Genomic DNA, 20,130 nt, shown 5'->3' with positions numbered 1-20,130 from the left:
TATATACCATAAACTACTCTGTACCCATTCCCAGCATCCACTGGTACGTGCGTGCGCGTGTGTATACACACACACACACAGACACACACACACTTTCTTTCCCTTTGGAAAAGCTCAAAGCAAATGAGCAACTTAAAAATTATTTTGCTTAGCCAGGCTCTAAGTGGTTTATAATCCTATAATCCTAATTCCTCACAAGGCTGAAACCTGAGGATCTTGATTCATAGTCAGCCCATGCAGGAAAGTCCATGAGACTCTTATCTCTGGAAATGAAACAGTGGCTCAAGTGGGTCAAGTGCCAACCTTGAATGAAATAAAGCTAAGGGACAGTGCCCAAGCCCTGAGTTCAAGTTCCAGTACCAGCACACACACACACACACACACACACACACACACACACACACACACACACACGCACACACACACACACACAATTTTGATGGCGTAGCTCAAGTTGTAGAGTACCTGCTCAGCAAACACAAGATCCTGAGTTCAAACCCCCAGACTACACACAGAATAATCTTTAAAGAAAATATTTTTCAGGGTGAAACACTCATCTGTTAAATATGTTTCTGGGTAGGGGGATTTTTAGAGAGTGAAGAACTTTCAACCGATGAGAGATGTTTCAAGGTGTCTTAAGGTATAAAAGGCTTAGCCCTGGTTATAAATACACCTTAAGTCTTAGAAGTTTAACAGTAAAAGTTGACCTTTTGCTCATACAGCTTTGCATGGATTGCTCTGGTCTGAAAGATCTGTGTGGCTCCTCCAAATAGCTTAGGGATCCGTTGCTTTTTTGTTTGTGGCTGAGAAGTCACCTGGTGTCATCCTGTGAGCAGGTCATGAGTGTATGGGTATGAGGAGAGGAGAGGAAGAGAATGGAGACTTATGAGGAATTTAGCAGTGGCAACTATGATTTCTATACACCATTGGCCAGAATGGATCACACAGTCTGACTTGGCTTCAAGATGTTGTGAGTATTGAGGAAGAAAATGAAAGCAGGGAGCCTGTGGCTCACGCCTGTAATGCTAGCTACCCAGGAAGCTGAGATCTGAGGATCAAGGTTCAAAGTCATCCTGGGCAGGAAAAGTCTGTGAGACTTTCCAATCAACCACTCAGAAAAATGGAAGTGGCACTGTGGCTCAAGTGATAGAGTGCTAGCCTTGAGCTGAAGAGCTCAAGGACAGTACCCAGGCCCAGAGTTCAAGCCCCACAACTGACAGAGAGAGAGAGAGAGAGAGAGAGAGAGAGAGAGAGAGAGAGAGAGAGAGAGAGAGAGAGAGAGAGAGAGAGAGAGAGGAACACAGAGTATTATCTTCCACAGAGGGTGATAAAAAGTGAGAAAAACTGAAGTTCCCAGAGAAAGACACAGTCAATGCAAAATAACACCTGCCAATCTGGACTTAATATCTAAGTCTTTTGCCTTTCTTGACCCCCATTCCAACTCAGATGTTTAAATACTTCCTAGCACCAATGCCAGGCTTTTGCTGTCTTTGCAGATGTCAAGAAGAGAACTCAAATGGCGGAAGGGAATAACCCCATTTGGAATGAGGTAGACAAACCAGCACAGGCCTAGAAGACGAAGGGATGACCACAACAGCAAGGGATCAGGCAGATGCTCTGAGGTCTAGGAGCATATGGGAGCTTCACCAGTGTTTCTCAAGGCTGGGGAACCTTGGCCTAAGAGTTGTTCCTAATCTGAAAAAGTTGCATAAGCCACACCTTTCCACAGCTATTCTTAGACCTGCTCCCTCACCTCTGGGAATAGACTACAGTATAGCCCAACTAATCCAACCTGGCCATCCTGATGAAGCCTGAAAGAAGAAGACACATAGTCCCCTGTGCAGGATTCCCTTTTATCTTTTGCACATACTTACTATCCTGCTCCCTTAACTCCTAACACACCCACACAGTTCAACCCAGGTGGGACACCAACACCTCAGGCAAGGTAGTTAATACCATTCCTGGGGAAATTAGACACGAGTTTAGGTTCTGAGTTTTGAATAAACACAATGCCAGCCCACTCTCTAGACTTTAATTCATTTCCCAGAATGATAGGATGAAAAAAGAAGAAGAAAATGCTAATTTTTCCATACTTCCACACAGACCCTAATCTGGCACCTCTGGAATCGCCCGTTGGAAAATGACTCCTTTCTACAAGTCATTCTTCAGGACATGGGCTCAATGAAGAAAGAAAGGTGAGGCAGAGAGATATAGAAGAGTCTAACTCCAGCAGACTGGGCGCCAGTGACTCATGTTGTAATCTAGCTACTTAGGAGGCTGAGATCTGAGGATGGAGGTTTGAAGCTAGCAGCATTTCTATCCATCTCAAATCTCTGTTCCTCTGTACTGACTGAATCCTAGCTCCCTATCACTAGACTCCATTCTAGTACAGAGCCAAGATTAACATCTTGTTGAGACTGAAGATATAGCCAACCAGGTCGACATTTCCAGGATGGAGAATTTGATTGGCCCAGTCTGGGTCAGGTGACCTCACTTGGTCCAATCAGCTATTGGGATTCTCTCAGGCAATTTCGCATGGAGTGGAGATCCCTGAGCCTTCTAGTGGGTGCTTTGCCTCACCGGGTTCTTTAGCATGCCTGGGATAAAGAAGGTCCCCCATTACCTTCACTAGGATCTCACAGCTGCTCTTCATCCCCTCAGGTTCATCGGCCTGGCTACAGTACTGCTTAAGCCATTGATGAAACAACCAAATAGGATCCTTTTTCTGAAGAACCTGGTCCTGCTCAATCATTCTATGGAGCCAACAAATGTGAGTCAGGGCCAGGCAAGGCTGGAGGAATGCAGGTGGCTACTGTAGTTGAGCTTTACCAGTAGAGGGGGTGGGACAATGCCCCATTCTAAATGAGTGCTTCCTGCCATCCTTCGCCATTATTCTATGATTCTTCCATTTTGTTCATTTCCCATCCACTCTTCCATCCATTTATTGAGAAGGTTGAATTGGCTTTCCTCTGGAGTCAGCTGCTGTCACCTTGGCCCTGGGATATAAGATCCAGTATTAACAGAGACTCAAAGTCAGGCAAAGGAGCAGGAAAGCTTGGCAGTGGGAAAAAGACAATGTGAAATGTGCCATGATTGGAGCCTGTTGACATGGGAGAAAATAAAGACAGCTTAAGTAGAAGCCCAGCATCTTATATCATTGATTCAGGATGAATACTTAGCTTTCTCTGAATGATCCTAAATTGGAAGTGGGGAAAAAATCAGGAGAGCTGACAGCTGCCACAAATTGAGGGCTGCTTCTTATGATTTGGCTTCCTGGATTATTGTTAGACATAGCCCATGGTGTACTGGCTACATTATTTCCCCTATGAGAACCAGGCATAAACCTAAGCAGGCTGGAAGGGGCTCTGGTGCTATGACATAGCCAAGGGTTTCAGGTCTAGCTTTCAACTCCTCTGCTTCAACTTTACAGTTTGTCTTACCAGTCTGACTTAGCAATGGTTGTCTACCTAGGCTGCTTGCTGTAGATAATGGACTAGTTTCTTTGACTGGTTACCACAGATTGTGCTCAGAGTTCTATTTTTATATGTAATCTGGCCATCATCCATTTGTATATTCAACCTCTCAGAAGGACATGGGTTTACCCACTTGGCAGGAGAAGAAGGCAATGCCAAGCAGGGACATGAACTATATGGAGAGGAGGCAGGTTCAGGGAGGGCAAGCTGCCTGTATATTTTCTCTAGGAGGGGAGGTTAAAGACAAAGATGGGAGAGCTGAAGCTAGATGGGTAACCAGGGGTCAGAAATGAAGGTTTATCTATGCTGCTGAGCTGTGACTTCATTCTGATCATTTACAGAGGGCACAAAGAGGGGATTCAGGGGCAGTGGTAATGGTGGTCTGGAGAAAGGGGTCAGTTAGCAGGTATTAGCAATTCCTACAGGAAGTTTGGAGAAGAGATATTAACACCATGGATCTGGATAGGTCCCAAGTTACCTCTTCCTCTCCTCACCACTCTCTTGCATCTTCTTCTGCCATTGCCATCACTATGGGACTTCTCCATTCTCCAGATCCTTCTCTCAGTAGCCATTTCTCTATCCTCACCAATTTATAACTTTCTGCTGCCCAGACTGCATAGGTGTCCATGATATGGCCCTGGATCATAGCCATCATATCCTTCCCTAAAAGCACCAAGCATGAACTCAGCCAGGCTGGAAGGTACTAGGACTTGAATGAGGATTGCAAGTCTGGCTTAAAACTCCTCTGCTTTGGTTTTTCAGTGTACTCTCAACCTGAAGGTGGCCTATATATCCCCCCAGCATATTGAGAAAACAGGTATGTGCTTCTTTGGAGCTTCTCCAATACAACTGAATAGACTCTTTAGGATCTGTGAGACCCATCTTTGAGGCCTATAACTGATGGTCAGGCTAGGGTTTGTCTAGTGACTAGATCTCCACACAGCTGGAGATCCATGCATCTCCCCAGTGTGTCCTCTCACCATCAGTAGATATATGGCCCAGTATTCAATATGCAGAGGGAGACAGGAGAACCATTTAATAAACCCCAGTGTGTGAAGAATAGACCCAGAATTCATAGGTATTAAGCGTGGGAGGTGCCATGGGATGTTCAGTGGAGGACATATATCCCTATGGGTCCTCTTGACCATGGTTTTAGTGAGGAGCTGGTCATTGGGGACAAAACAATGAAAGGAAAAAAGGGCTGGGAATGTGGATTACCGGTAAAATGCCTGCCCAGCATGCACAAAGCCCTGGGTTTGATTCCTCAGTACCACATAAACAGAAAAAGCCAGAAGTAGTGCTGTGACTCAAGTGATAGAGTGCTAGCCTTGAGCAAAAGAAGCTCAGGGACAATACCCAGGCCCTGAGTTCAAGCCCCAGGACTGGCAAAAAACAAAAACAAAATAAAAGGAGAAAAATACCTTAAACTTCAAGCTCCATCCTCTGCAACCACTTTGAACTATGTTTCCCCAGGTAACAAAGACCCCTTAGGCACGACTGCAAAAAAGGCCAGCCAGCAGAAATGGATGGTCCCTGGCACCGTCATGCACAGGGCTCTGTCCTCTAGGCCTCAGCACTTTCAGGTGAGAAATCTCCAGCCTGTGACCTGCGGACCCCTTTTCTGTGGTTCCTGTGCCATCTCCTCCCCTCCAGAAAGTCATGGTAGAAGTTTGGCATTTCAGTCTTAGCTTCAGCTCTTAACTGTGTCTCCTGCACCTCTAGGAGACATAAATAAAGCTAGAGATGGCTCCAGTGAGGGTAGGAGGATCTGGCTGCATGCTAGCAGGCCTGCTGGATGCTAAGTCTTCAGAGCAGAAGGCATGGACCTTGCTTTTCCAGAATCCTTGGATTGTTGGCAGTACAAAGGAGCACATATAAGGTCAAAATAACTGTAAAGGAGAAGCCTAGAGGAACCATGGGAAGGTCTATGGTCTCCATGTGAATTCAGAAAGCCTGTGCCTTACCAATTTCCCTTTAACCCCTAGCCTGCAAAATTTCTAACAAAAATGTTGACAAAATTCAGACTAAAAACACTGAGAATGAGGCAAGGGGTGACATTGTCCGAAAAGAAATCTACTCATAACCTGACGTATAAAACAGTAACCTCTGTGTGCATCACATTCATAATAACAATTTTTTCAAATCAAACTAAAACCTATCTTCTTTCCTTCCTTCCTTCCTTCCTTCCTTCCTTCCTTCCTTCCTTCCTTCCTTCCTTCCTTCCTTCCTTCCTTCCTTCCTTCCTACTGATACTGAGGCTTGAATGCAGGGATTAGGTGTTGTCCCTTAGCTTGACCCCTAAGGCTGACACTCTATCACTTGAGTTACAGCTCCACTTTTGGCCTTTTGGTAGTTGAGACCAGAATCTTATGGACTTTCCTGCTAGGCTGCCTTCAAACCATAATCCTAAAATCTCAGCTTGCTGAGTAGCTCGGATTACAGGTATAAGCCACCGGCATCCACCACTCTAAAGTTTTCTTTTCCTTTCTTCCTTTTTTTTTTTCTTTTGAGAGTACTGGAACTTGAACTCAAGACCTCATGTTCTCTCTCAACTTTTTGCTCATGGCTGGCACTTTACCAGTTGAGTCATTCCTCCACTTACAGGTTTTTGCTGGTTACCTAAAGACAAGAATCTTTCAGATTTGACTGCCTATGCTGGCCTTGAAACTTAATCTTTAAATCTCAGCCTCCTGAGTAGCTAGGATTACAGATGTGAGCCACCAGCATGCAGCTTTTCTGCCTTAGTTTTGTTTATTTTCCAGCCTTCTATTTGTCTAGGAGGTAGGAGTCAACCTTGACTGCCTTCTTTTCCTACACCCAGCCAATGTCCAAGTCCTATTAACTTGCCCTGGCTTCTTTCCATAAGTTCTCACTCTTATCTGCAGCACCTAGAATGTTTCTTATCAGGACAATTTTGATCTTGAGAGAAGAGTCCCTTTGGAGGGAGACCTGGGTCCCTCTGTCAATGTGGTGTCTCCTGTGTGTTTCTTACGGTAGGTTCGGGTAAAGGTGTTTGAAGCCCGACAGCTCATGGGCAACAATATCAAGCCAGTAGTGAAGGTTACCATTGCAGGCCACCAGTTCAACACTCGGATCAAGATGGGTAACAACCCTTTCTTCAATGAGGTATGCTGAATGGATGCATTGGAAATGTGGGCTAGCCAGGGGTTGGGCATTTCCTACAGATCCTACAGACAACATGCTTGTGCTTGAACTCTGGGCCTGGGTGCTGTCTCTGAGCTCCTTTTGCTCAAGGCTAACACTCTACCACTTGAGCTACAGTGCTAAATCCAGTATTTTTCCCCCTGTGAGTAATTGAAGATGAGTCTCATAGACTTTTTGCTGCCCTGGCTGGCTTTAAACCACCATCCTCAGATCTCAGCCTCCTGAGTAGCTAGGATTACAGGCATGAGCCACTGGTGCCCAGCTAACAAGTTTGCTTTTTGACTAGGGTATCTGCTAGTGCACAAGCATTTATTGAATACTTAACTGAGGACCAAACATGGTGCTTGACACTGGGCATACAGAGCACGGTAATTCAGAGCTTGTCTTTGAGGAGCTAATGGACTGATGAGGGCACAACACACGTACTCATGAGTAACAAGGCATACTGGGTCTGATAGAAGCCTGGGAGCATTGCCAATGAAGTTTGAAATGTAGGCCTACAGCATGTACATCACTGCTGGAATTCCAAGTTGTAGCATTTTGTTTGCTACATAAGAGGTACAGGATAGCTGAGTGCCAGTGGCTTATGTCTGTAATCGTAGCTACCCAGGAGGCTGAGATCTGAGGATCATAGTTTGAACCTCAGGCAGAAAAATCTGAGAGACTCTGATCTCCAGTTCACCACCAAAGAACTGGAAATGGATGTGTGTTTTGTGTGGGAGAGTTGGTAGAGTGCTAGCCTTGAACAGAAAAGATCCTGAGTTCAACCTCCAATATTGGTGCATGCACATGCATACACACACACACACACACACACACACACACACACACACACACACACACACACACACACACACACACATAAAGGTGCAGATACCTGTTAAATTACTTTTTTAACCAGTGAATAGTCTATTAAAGAGGTAAGTGAGGAGCAGTAACTGAGTAATGTAGTAGAAGGTAGTGCAGGGGACTCAGAAAAGGATCCATATACTTTGAAAGATTCTATAGGAAAAGATAGGATAGAGAAAGATTATTCAGGAAGAACTGTTTTCAAAGACCAGGAAGCGAGAAATATCTTGATTTGGTGGCAGAACAGTATCTAGAAGTGTGTCTGGATAGAATGTTATCATGGGTAGTACCAGGAAGGAGGATTTAATCAGGAGAGTGAGAGGAGAAAGGAGGTCTGGTTGCAGCAGGTAGAAGAGGTAGAGTGGACTAGCAAAGCAATCTAGAAGGATGCAAAGGCTCCAAATAGCCATCCTGAGGACAGCTAGCTGGGCCTTGAGCCACTGTTTTCCAGGAATCTCCTACCATTCCTTTGTTGTTGTTGTTGTTGTTCGTGAGGCTTGAACTCTGGGCCTGGGCACTGTCCCTCAGGTCTTCAGCTCAAGGTGAGCGCTCTACCACTTGAGCCACAGCGCCACTTCTGGTTTTCTAGTGGTTTATTGGAGATAAGTGTCTTACCGACTTTCCTGTTCAGGCTGGCTTTGAAGCATGATCCTCAGATCTCAGCCTCCTTAGCAGCTAGGATTACAGGCGTGGCCTGGCTTTAGCTTTCTTTTTTTTTTTTTTTTTTTTTTTTGGGTCCGGTCGTGGGGCCTGAACTCTGGGCCTGGGCGCTGTCCCTCAGCTCTTCTGCTCAAGGCTAGCGCTCTACCACTTGAGCCATAGCGCCACTTCCGGCTTTTTTCTTTTTGCTTATGTGGTGCTGAGGAATCGAACCCAGGGCCTCAGGCATGCAAGGCAAGCGCTCTACCACTGAGCCACCTTCCCAGCCCCTTTAGCTTTCTTATAAATAGACCAAAAACCCTCCAGGAGTCCAGGAATTGTCAGCTGTGGGGGAGGAGGAGGGTGGTAGAAGCTGAAAGTCGTTGAAATGGGCACAGCTGGTGATGGAGCACATAGTTCTGAAGCATCAGATTTACCGGGCCCTCGGATGAAATGGAAGAAAAATATACTCAATTCTCTCTGCCCCAGATCTTCTTCCAGAATTTCTATGAGGTTCCTGCAAAGGTCTTTGATGAAATCATCTCAATCCAGGTAAGGAGCCCAATGGTCCTCAGCAAAATGGCTCTACTTTCTTGTCCTACCACAATGTTAAAGAGAACGTCAGCTCCAACTCCAACACTTGGAGTAAGGAGCATTTTAGAAGGCATCATTTTGACCATCTTCTCCACCCCCTGGTAGTCCAGATAGCACATTCATTCACTCATTTTTTCACTCAACAAATGTTAGAATTTGCCAACTGGCAGAGCTCAGTGCTGTTGTGAACAAAGCAGTCCCTTCCTGTATTCCAGGATTCTTATGTCACCACTGGCCCTTTGGAGTGGAACATTCCAGTTCCCAACTAGAGGGTGCTAGTCACAATGGTCAGCACGTCCTGCTATGTACCAGCATAGGGCTAAGGAGAACAAAGAGACTTCTCACCCTGGAAGTGTTTAGATGTTCTTGAGTCCTGCACATAGAGGAGACAACTAGGACAGTGTGTAATGGAGAAAGTTGGTTCCAAAACCGTGAGTTGTGTTGATCTGGGGCAAGTGAACTGGCCAGTTTGACCAATTTCCTCATCAGTGAAATGGAACTAAAAATCCAAGCCTTGCAGGGTTCTTCTGAGTAGTAAATGAGAAAAAGTATGAGAATATGTGTGAGTCAGGGTTACTAGGAAGCATTTAGTAAATCACAGAGGGCTGTACTATTGCTCTCACCAGAGGATGGGGAACCAGGGTAATAATTATAATTAAGATCTTTCTGGGAATTCCCTTGCAGGTGTTGAACTCCTCAGCAAAGAGATACGAAGCAGAGATTGGGAGATTTCAAGTAAGCCCCATATAAAAGAAGAAGCCTGAGTAAACTAGTTGTAGGCACCCAGGGTGGTGGGCTTCATGCCTGAGTGGGGAAAGGACTTGGATTTTCCCACAGAAAGAACCAAATTTGGATCTACCTCACAGTTGGATGACTTAGACAAGTTATTCTGAGCCCCTATTTCCTCATCTGTAAAATGGGAGTAGGAATATACCCAACCTGCATGGTCATTGTGAGGATTAAAGTGTTTAGAGTGGGCGTCATGTTATCCAAACTCATTATATTATGAACACAGTTCAAATCTGTTTTCAGAAGATGGAAACAGAGAGGATCCCAAAAGGCCAACCAAAATGTTAGAGAAACTCAAAGAGGACAGAATGGGAATAAAAGAAAGTAACTTGGGAAAACATAGACTGAAACTGGGCATACCTGTGCATGCCTGTAATTCAAGCTATTGGAAAGACATAAGTATAAGAATTATGATTGGAGGCAAGCCTAGGCAAAGTTAGCTCTATTTGAAAACAAGATGGTAGAAGAAAAAGGCTAGGGTAGTGACTCAAGGGGTAGAATACTTGCCTAGTATGCATGAGACCCTTAGCTTATGCCACAGCATCCCCTAAAGTGGTAGAAGCTGAGAGATGGTGAAAATTCAACCAGTCATGCAGAGTTATAACAATATTCTCCATATATCAGAAACACAGGAGAAGGTAAGTTGCTAGATTAAATCCAGGATGCCTAGTTACTTTTAAATTTTAATCAACAGACTTTTTTTTAATCTGTCAAAGCATATAACTATAACAATATAAATATTTTAATTGGCTTTATTTTGGGATTCTAAAACAGGCAGCATTGCATTCCATAAAATAGAATAAATGATCCTATGGGCTGAGCAGTAGAGGTTGATTTTTTTTTTTTTTTTTTTTTTGCCAGTCATGGGGCCTGAACTCTGGGCCTGGGCACTATCCCTCAGCTCTTCAGCTCAAGGCTATTACTCTACTACTTGAACCACAGTGCCATTTCCAACTTTTTCTGCTTATGTGGTACTGAGGAATCGAACCCAGGGCTTCATGCATGCAAGGCAAGCACTCTACCACTGAGCCACCTTCCCAGCCCTTGAAGTTGATTTTATAAGAACTTTTTTTAAAAAGCAGAAGCATTTTGATAACTATCATTTTATATGATTATGCACATAAGCTATTGAGCTCTTATGAGCCTCTCCGAAGAATATCCTCCTTTGGTCTCACTGTATGAATATCTAGAGACTTGTATAATTTATCATGTCCAAGTGTAATTTTTATCTTTTATCAGAAACCATACAGCCTGTGTTTCTTTGGGCCTGGCTTCCTTCACTCAATATAATTTTTTTCAAAATCTTTCCATTTCCTTACAAATGGTACAATATCACTTTTTTCTGATGGAAGAGTAGAATTCCATTGTGTATATATACCACATTTTCTTTAGCCATTCATTCACTATAATTATGTACATATGATCATACGAAATGATATTTATTGAAATGAACTCCAAGAAATGGAAACAAGAGGGTTTCTTTTCCTTTGTTGCTTTTTGTTTTCTGTACCTTTTGTCTGTACCTTTTGTTTGTAAGTTTATCTGTTTTGGAGAGTGTAAGGAGGGAACACAGAAACGATGGGACAAAGGGTGAACAAATGCAGCAGTGATACTTGCTAGACACTGTGTTGAAAATGAACTATAGATTTGTGGGGGAGGGGATGGGAAGGAAAAACGGTGAGAAAGCAAGGGAAGGGATTACACTGTTCAAAAAGAAATGTACTCATGGGCTGGGAAGGTGGCTCAGTGGTAGAGCGCTTGCCTTGCATGCCTGAGGCCCTGAGTTCAATTCCTCAGCACCACATAAGCAAAAAGTAAAAAGCCGGAAGTGGTGCTGTGGCTCAAGTGGTAGAGCGCTAGCCTTGAGCTGAAGAGCTGAGGGACAACGCCCAGGCCCAGAGTTCAGGCCCCACGACTGAACCAAAAAACAAAAAACAAAAAAGAAATGTACTCATGACCTGACTTATGTAATTGTAACTCCTATGTACATTACCTTTATAATAACAATTTTTAAAAAAGCAGAAGCAAAGAATAGAAATTTGTCTTTGCAAAGTTTCTTTTCTTGTAAGGGAGAAAAAAAATTCATTTTTAATATTTTTATTTTTGTCGGTTGTGGGGCCTGAACTTTGGGCCTGAGCGCTATCCTTTAGCTCTTCAGCTTGCATGAGCCATCGGTGCCCGGCCATTTATGATTTCTTAACAACGAGGATATTGGAAATATTTTCTGCTAGTTTTTATGCATATACAGTATAAAACAACAACAAAAGCTATATATAAATAAATATATAGTATAAGTCATCTGTATTTACTCTGTGATGCAATATCACATCAAAAATTCTTGCTCATTTTTGATACTAACTAGATGCTCATTGACCAGTCTTTCTCTACTCTTCCTTTTCCCTTAAACTCTCAAGCATCTGGTAACCAATTCTACTTGCACATCCTCAAGCTAGGCCCTGGTAGCTTACACCTGTAATCCTAGTTACTCAGGAGGCTGAGATCTGAGGCACGCAGTGTGAAATCAGCCGGGACAGGACAGTCCATGAGACTCTTATCTCCAGTAAACTACTCAGGAAAAGCCAGAAGTGGCTCTGTGGCTCAAGTGATAGAGTGTACCCTTGAACAAAAGAAATTCAGGAACAGTGCCCAGGCCCTGAGTTCAAGCTCCAGGAATGGGGGGGGAAAAAAGTTCTCAAACACTAGTAGCAAATATTGTCACTGAAGTTGAGGTGGTTGTTATAGCAGATCTTAGCTGTAGGTCTGTGTTTACCAACTTGCACTACTGAAAAATAAAAACCTGAGGTAATCAACGGTGAAAGAGAAATGCTTTATTTTGGCTCACAGTTTTAGAGGTTTCAGCTTCTGATTGATTGACCCTTTGCTTTGGGCCTGGGGAAGCACGTCATGGTAGAAATGTTTGGTGAAGCAGAATAGCTGGTCCATGGCCAAGAAGAGAAGGAGAGAAAGAGGAAGGATGTGGTACCATAATCCACTTTGAGGGCATACTCCCAGTGACATAAAACCTCCCACTATGCCCCACCTCCTCAAGATTCCAGTACCTCCAAATAGTGCCAAGCTGAGGGCCAAGCCTTTAAACACATGGGCCTTTAGGGGAAATTGAAGATCTATGAAATAACGAATCCTCATTCCTCTTTTGCCTTTTCAGACAGATATTGGGTTTATCTACCATTCTCCAGGTAGGTAACAGCTGTAAATATGTATATCTTCTAAGAAAAATCATATTGGGGATCAAAATAACTCAGAATCCCCAGCAAAAAGGGGAAAGCATTACAGAGGTTGAGTTTTGTTGTTTTTTTTTTTTTTTTCTGTACTTGGTATCTTAGTTTGTAATAATAGCGTCTTTCTCTGAAAAACTAGGGATCTAGTTTTCTTGAAACCCTACATTAGATTTCTTTTTCTTTTTTGCCATTGCTAGAGCTTGAACTCAGGGCCTGGGCATTGTCCCTGAGCTTCATTTGCTCAAGGCTAGCACTCTACCACTTGAGCCACAGCACCACTTCCGGCTTTTTCTGCTTATGTGATACTAGAGGAATCAAACCCAGGGCTTCATACATGATAGGGACAAGTATTCTACCACTAGGCCACATTCCCCCTTTGAGGCCACTATTACGAAGTAAAAACTATTATCCCTGCACCAGTAGCTCACACCTGTAATCCTAGCTACTCAGGTGACTGAGATCTGAGAATCATGGCTTGAAGCCAGCCTGGGTGGGAAAATCCATGAGACTCTTTTTTTTGTTTGTTTGTTTTTTCTTTTTTTTTTTTGGTCGGTCGTGGGGCTTGAACTCTGGGCTTGGGCGCTGTCCCTCAGCTCTTCAGCTCAAGGCGAGTGCTCTACCAATCCATGAGACTCTTATCTCCAATGTGACCACCAAAAAAACAGAAATGCAAGTGTGGCTCAAGTGGGTAAAGCATGAGCCCTGAGCAAAACAGACCAGGGATAGTGCCCAAGCCCCAGGACTAGTATCAAAAAAAAGTTTTTAATTGGTAGCTCATAATTTTATATATTTATGGAATATATATGTATACATATACTCCTAATATATACATACATATATATTAGGAGTATTTGGCATACCATCACCTCAAACATTTATCATTTCTTTATTCAAAATCCTCTCTGCTAGCTAGTTTGATATCGACCATTATTGTTAACCATAATTACTTTACTATGTTATAGAACAGTAGGGATTTATTCCCTTCTATGACTTTTTCCCCATACATCCCAGCCTCTAGTAATCACTCTTCTAAGGAAGACCGATATTTGAGTGGAGGGTTCCACAATAACCTGGCCATAACATACAACCAAGTTGAGATCTGGATTTGGGGGTGGGGAAATGCTTGCCCCTATAATGTGTGTCTCCACATCAGGCCAGTTACAACAGTAGATAGCAAGGTAAAAAGAAGGGTTGCAGGTGCCAGAAGGAATAACTGGCAGTCTGGTGAGTACAGTATTGTTGCCTAATGGCAGAAGTAACTCTTGTTTTTCTCTGTCATTGGCTGGGAACCAGAATATATAGGAAATGTTTCCATCTCTGCAGAAGTAAAGACTGGTTTCAGGGGAAATGATGGAGACTAGCAGCTGATCTCCCACTCTGTCTATCCAGGACACACACTTTTAAGGAAATGGCTGGGCCTCTGCCAGCCAAATAAGCCTGGCAGCGGTGTACAAGGCTACCTGAAAGTCACCATCTGTGCCCTCGGTGTGGGAGACCAGGCCCTGGTGAGCCTATTCCCTAGTTACATTTCCTATCTTGGCTGCTTCCCTGGGGTTCTTCCTGGACTCTCAAAGTGGCCATTGGTCTGGCCACTTTTCCCTTTGTCCACTGTATCATGGTGGGATTGTCTACCCTCCCTGTACCAAGTGGGAAGATGGGGAAGCCAAAGTGAGTAGCGTTGGCCATGACCTCTCCCTGACTCAACCCTACCCAGCTCTCTGGTATCTCCAGGTAGACCAAAAGCTGCCATATATGGCTGCTACAGAAGTGGAGATCTTCAAGTCAACTGCAGTCCCTATCAACTTGGCCTACTTACAGTTCTTCATCTACTGTGCAGAGGACCTTCATCTCAGTCAGTCAGGGGACCAGGGAGGGCACAACTCTAAAGTTCCCAACACAGGGGTGCCGTAGGTTTGGCGGGAGGTGGGGGATTGCTGACGACTTTCCTCATTCTTTCTGAGATTACCTGAAGATTCAGGATGGGACTCAGAGTGAGAATGAAATTCTCTAAGAGTTGTATTAAGAAGTTCCCATGAGCACCCTTTCAAATAAATCCCCATGCCCTTGACCTGGTTTGGAGGCCCAGATTTAGACGCAAGAGTCCCAAGACCACAGAAGGGACAAAGGGTTAACTGAAGACAAGTTTGCCCAGAGGGGGAGGCCAAACTAAATCAGAAGAGGGGCTTAAAGTTGTTGTGCCATTGCTTCATTCCGCTGGGTGGGAACAGAAATGTTGATGTCTCAGAAGTCTTTTATTTTCTTAGAGAAATACCAGTCAGCGAATCCTGTGCTGGAGGTGGAACTAATTGGGGAAAAGGTAAGTATAAAAAGTAAGACCAACAGAATATGGCACCAGTGGCTCATGTCTATAATTCTAGCTACGCATGTCTGTAATTCTGGCCTGGAGAATAGTGTTTTGCAGCCAGTTTAGGCAGAAAATTTTATGGGACTTCCAATTAGCTAGCAAAATGCTGCGTGGCTCAAGTGGTAGAGGGTCAGCCATGAGTGATAAAGCTGAGAGTGTATATTCCTGAGTTAGTTCTTAGTACCAGCACCCCACCACACAGACACACATGCACACACAGACACACAGACACAGACACACACACACAGACACACAGACACACAGACACACACACAGACACACACACACACACACACACACACACACACACAAATGTTCTCGTGTTTCTTTTAGTGCCTGAAAAAGTCTTAACTGCCAGGAGCCATTAGTTTATGCCCATAATCTTAGCTACTTGAGAGGCTCTGATTGTTGGGATCAAGGCCAGCCCAGGCTGAAAAAATTTGTGAGACCTTTTCTCAATGAAACCTGGACTAAGTAGGTGTCACTCACCTGTTGTCTTAACTATCAAGAAGCCTAACATAGATGGCTCATGCCCAAGCACATCTCAGGCAGAAAGTAAGACCCTATCTCAAAAATAACAAGAAAAATCAGGATTGGAGGCATGGTTCAACAGTAAAAGTACTTACTTAGTGAGTGCCAGGTCTTGAGTTCAAAACTTGAGTACCTGCTTCAAAAAAAAAAATCCTGGGCTGGGAAAGTAGCTCAGTTGTAGAGTGCTTGCCTAGCATGCATGAAGCCTCGGGTTTGATTCCTTAGTATCACATAAACAGAAAAAGCCAGAGTGGTGCTGTGGCTCAAGTGGTAGAGTGCTAGCCTTAAGCCTGGGACAGTGTCCAGGCCCTGAGTTCAAGCCAAAAAAAAAAAAGTCCTAATGAGTTCAAACAACACTGGTTGTCATAGATATCATCGCTTAGAATAAGGCTAGTTTTAAAGATTAAGTCAGTTGGTGGGTTTTAAAAGGGGTATACTATTGCAATTGATTATGTTCTTGACCTTTTTTTTTTTTTAATCGTGGGGCTTGAACTCTGGGCCTTGGCTCTTCAGCTCGAGGCTAGCTCTGTAACCCTTGAGCCACAGCACCACTTCTGGTTTTCTGGTGGAGATAAGAGTCTCACAGATTTTCCTGCCCAGGCTGCTTTGAACTGTGATCCTTAGATCTCAGCCTCCTGAGTAGCTAGGATTACAGGTGTGAGCCACGGGTGCCCAGCCTTGACCATTATTTAATAGGATTTTAGACCTTATCTAACAAAATCTATGTGTAAGCATTTATATAATAAAATTAGTAGCCGTAGTCATATCTATTTAAAAATTAAAGAGTGGAGATGTGGTGAGTTGTCTAAGGACAATTGAATACTACAGAGATTATCCACCTTGTGGGCTGGACAGGGAGGGAGGACGGGAAAACCAAGCTGGTGGCAGGAGGAAGAGACAGACGGGCACTGACTCTACATTGGGATATTTTCAGCTCAGAACACGTACGTGGGCAAAAAGTGACAAACCCATATGGAACCAGATCCTGACCTTCCAGATTCAGGTAGGACTGTTCTATCATGCCCGCCCTTCCCCCACTCTTACTTAAATGGAAGCAAAGTCTGGTGTTTGTGAAGGAGGGCAATATAGGTGGGAGATGGAGCGTTAAACATAAGAACACACAGAGCACCAGTGGCTCATACCTGCAGTCCTAGCTACGCAAGAGGCTGAAATCTGAGGATTATGTTCAAAGCCAGCCCAAGAAGGAAAAACTGTGAGACTCTTATCTCCAGCTAACCACCAAAAAGCTGGAAGTAGAACTGTGGCTCAAGTGGTAGAACACTAGACAGCACCTAGACCCTGAGTTCAAGCCCCAGAACCAGCATACACACACTCACACACACTCACACACACACACACACACACATACACACACACACACACACACACACACACACACACAAAAACATGTTAAGATCAAACTCCACTTTATCCAGTATTAAGTGATGAGTGATCCATATAACTGAACTTTCTAGAGGATGTAAATGTGTTCTTTCATCAGACCCATCAGAAAAGAAAACTGCTGAGTGCTGGTGGCCCACACTATAATCCTAGTTATTTGAGAGGCTGAGATTGGGAGGATCATGGTTTCCAGCCAACTCAGGGACAAAAATATATGAGAAGGGGAAAACTGGGGGAAAGTAAAGAAGGGGATGACATTGTCCAAAAAAAGAAACATACTCACTACCTGACTTATGGAATGGTAGCCCTTCTGTACAAGACCCTAATAATAATAATAAAATTATTTTTTAAATATATGAGACTCCTTTCCCAACCAATAGCTGGGTGTAATGGTACATATGTTATCCTAGCTTCAACAAGAAGCCTAAAATAAGTATATCAAAGTTCAGGCAGGTGCCAAGGCAGGAAGAAAGATCTTATCTCAAAAATAACCTGTAACATGGGCTGGGAAGTTGGCTCAGTGGTAGAGTGCTTGCCTTGCGTGCTTGAGGCCCTGGGTTCGATTCCTCAGCACCACATAAGCAAAAAGAAAAAAGCCAGAAGTGGCGCTGTGGCTCAAGTGGTAGAGCACCAGCCTTGAGCTGAAGAGCTGAGGGACAGCGCTCAGGCCCAGAGTTCAGGCCCCACGACTGGACCCCCCCCACCAAAAAAAAATAACCTGTAACAACAAAAAAATCCAGGAGGTATAACTCAGTAATAGAGAGCCTGCCTGCCTAGAAAGCTAGAGGTCCAGTACTACCAGCAAAACAAAAACAAAAAAAAAATTTTAAATCACCTTAAAAGACACACTTTAATTTGTATTGCATATTTTCTTAGCTCTAAGCAGTGCCCTAAATATAATTGCAGCACGTGTTTGGTAGTTGGTGGCCAAGATGCATTATGGGAGCATAACTATCACACTGGGCTCTGTGTAGCCTGGTCTGTTTGTGCTGAACTAAATGGCTGCAAGGTGCTCTCTGTGGGGTTTCTGTGGTCTGATCTCTATAACCTTTCAGTCCTTCTCAGTCATCCACCAGCTGCTCTGGATTATAGTTCTCAAAGCCCTGGTGAAGCCCTAATGAACTTTTCATCTGATGCCAGGTTTCTAAGTATGAGGTGTGAAGTAAAAACAACTTCTGAAAGACAACTTGAGCCCTTGTGCATGAGAACTTAAGAAACGCAACTTCTCTGTGCCTCAGATTTCCCATATGAAAATGAAAATAATGATAATACTAATACTTACCTTATGGAATTGCTGGGGCTTTCATCTAGTCTGTAGAGCTTGTGCAGCACAGGCTGTGGACAATAGAAACCCTATTTGAGGAGATAGGTGTCTTTTTTTGGGGGGGGTCAGTTTTGGGGCATGAACTCTGGGCCTGGGCGCTGTCCCTCAGCTCTTCAGCTCAAGGCTATCATTCTACCACTTGAGCCACAGCGCCACTTCCGGCTTTTTTCTTTTTGCTTATGTGGTGCTGAGGAATCGAACCCAGGGCCTCGGGCATGCAAGGCAAGCACTCTACCACTGAGCCACCTTCCCAGCCCCTGGGTTGGCTTCTAGTTTATGCTTCCCTTGTAGCTGGGATAACAGGCAGGCATCAACATGCCTGTTTTATTGAGATGGAAGTTTTTTTCTCAGATTGACCTCAAACTGCCATTCTTCAGATCCCCACCTCCCAGAGTAGTTAGTATTACAGAATGACCGTTCGTTCTCTCCTCTCTCTCTCTCTCTCTCTCTCTCTCTCTCTCTCTCTCTCTCTCTCTCTCTCTCTCTCTCTCTCTCTCTCTCTCTCTCTCTCTCTCTCTCGATCCCCTAGTCCTGAGGCTTGAACTCAGGACCTGAGCACTATATGAAAAATAAAGGGAAGCAGAGATGTTAAAGTATATGAGAAAAAGCAGGGAACAGTATCTAAACCCTGAATTCAAGCTCCAGTACTAGCACAAATAAAATGAAATAGTAACAGGCAAGCCTTGGCCCCAGGACCTCCTAGCTGCTTTCAAAGTGTCCACAGGGGAAGAGGGTTGGGAAGAAAAATTGGGAGAAAACAAAGGAAGAAATGACACTGTTCAAAAAGAAATGTAAGGGCTGGGAAGGTGGCCCAGTGGTAGAGCGCTTGCCTCGCATGCCTGAGGCCCTGGGTTCGATTCCTCAGCACCACATAAGCAAAAAGAAAAAAGCTGGAAGTGGCACTGTGGCTCAAGTGGTAGAGCACTAGCCTTGAGCTGAAGAGCTGAGGGACAGCGCTCAGGCCGAGTTCAGGCCCCACGACCGGACCAAAAAAAAAAAAAAAAGAAATGTACTTATTACCTGACTTATATAACTGTAACCCCTTTGCACAAACAAACAATATGTTAAGTGTCCACAGATGTAAGCCACCCCAGTATGTACTCATGGCTCTTCTTGCCTTCCCATACAGCTGCCCTGCCTCTCCAGCTACATCAAGTTCAGACTCTTAGACTGGTAAGCAATGGGCTGGAAGCCACAGCATGCATCAGAGAGGAGGAGATAGGCCAGGGCAGGGGCTCAGTCTGCAGAGTGTGTGTCTCTCCAGCTCCAGAAAGGACTGCCAGGAAGAAATTGGGACTGCCAGCTTGTTCCTCAACCAAATCTCATCCACTGGCGAGGAGATCGAAGGCAAGCAAAGCCCGGGACCTCTCCCCCCACATCTTCCCTGTCTGGATCCCACAGCAAGCTCTCAACCTTCTCCTTCCAGGATTGTACTCTGGTTTCCTGCCCTGCTTTGGCCCCAGCTTTCTGGTCTTCCGTGGGGGTAAAAAGGCTCCCTTCAGGATCCAGGAAGAAGGCAATGTAAGCTTCTCATGTCATCTAGGGGACAGTGGAGATAAAAAGAAAACAAACAAACAAAACAGCCTCTGTAAAGCAGTAGCTCCTGAGAAGTGCTGCTGAAGGACTCAGCCCTTGTTTCTGTCCATTACATTCAGTAGAGAATGGGAGACCTGTGAATAAGCAGCCCACACTTTGCTACATGTACCTGGGCCATGTCTTTTCCATCTGTGAAAAACCTTACTTCAGCCAGGCACCAGTGGC

At 44.3% G+C, this 20,130-nt stretch overlaps 1 protein-coding gene across 1 annotated transcript in view; it reads left to right on the top strand.

Moving 5' to 3' along the window:
* Fer1l5 (fer-1 like family member 5) overlaps positions 1-20,130 on the top strand; it is a 60,913-nt gene that overhangs the window by 3,147 nt on the left and 37,636 nt on the right. The window contains exons 2-17 of the mRNA XM_070013260.1: positions 1,497-1,549; positions 2,104-2,195; positions 2,662-2,770; positions 4,236-4,290; positions 4,947-5,056; positions 6,471-6,599; positions 8,616-8,678; positions 9,405-9,455; positions 12,676-12,706; positions 14,138-14,253; positions 14,480-14,600; positions 15,013-15,065; positions 16,579-16,647; positions 19,499-19,542; positions 19,634-19,716; positions 19,796-19,890. Of these exons, the coding sequence (XP_069869361.1) occupies positions 1,497-1,549; positions 2,104-2,195; positions 2,662-2,770; positions 4,236-4,290; positions 4,947-5,056; positions 6,471-6,599; positions 8,616-8,678; positions 9,405-9,455; positions 12,676-12,706; positions 14,138-14,253; positions 14,480-14,600; positions 15,013-15,065; positions 16,579-16,647; positions 19,499-19,542; positions 19,634-19,716; positions 19,796-19,890 (1,274 nt within the window). The remainder of the gene's footprint in view (positions 1-1,496; positions 1,550-2,103; positions 2,196-2,661; positions 2,771-4,235; positions 4,291-4,946; positions 5,057-6,470; positions 6,600-8,615; positions 8,679-9,404; positions 9,456-12,675; positions 12,707-14,137; positions 14,254-14,479; positions 14,601-15,012; positions 15,066-16,578; positions 16,648-19,498; positions 19,543-19,633; positions 19,717-19,795; positions 19,891-20,130) is intronic.

Source organism: Dipodomys merriami, unplaced genomic scaffold (assembly GCF_024711535.1).
Source record: "Dipodomys merriami isolate MVZ:Mamm:240054 unplaced genomic scaffold, mDipMer1.0.p SCAF_90, whole genome shotgun sequence".
Lineage (NCBI taxonomy): Eukaryota > Metazoa > Chordata > Mammalia > Rodentia > Heteromyidae > Dipodomys > Dipodomys merriami.
Note: the sequence above shows the minus strand (reverse complement) of the source record. Positions and strands in the feature narration are given on the sequence as shown.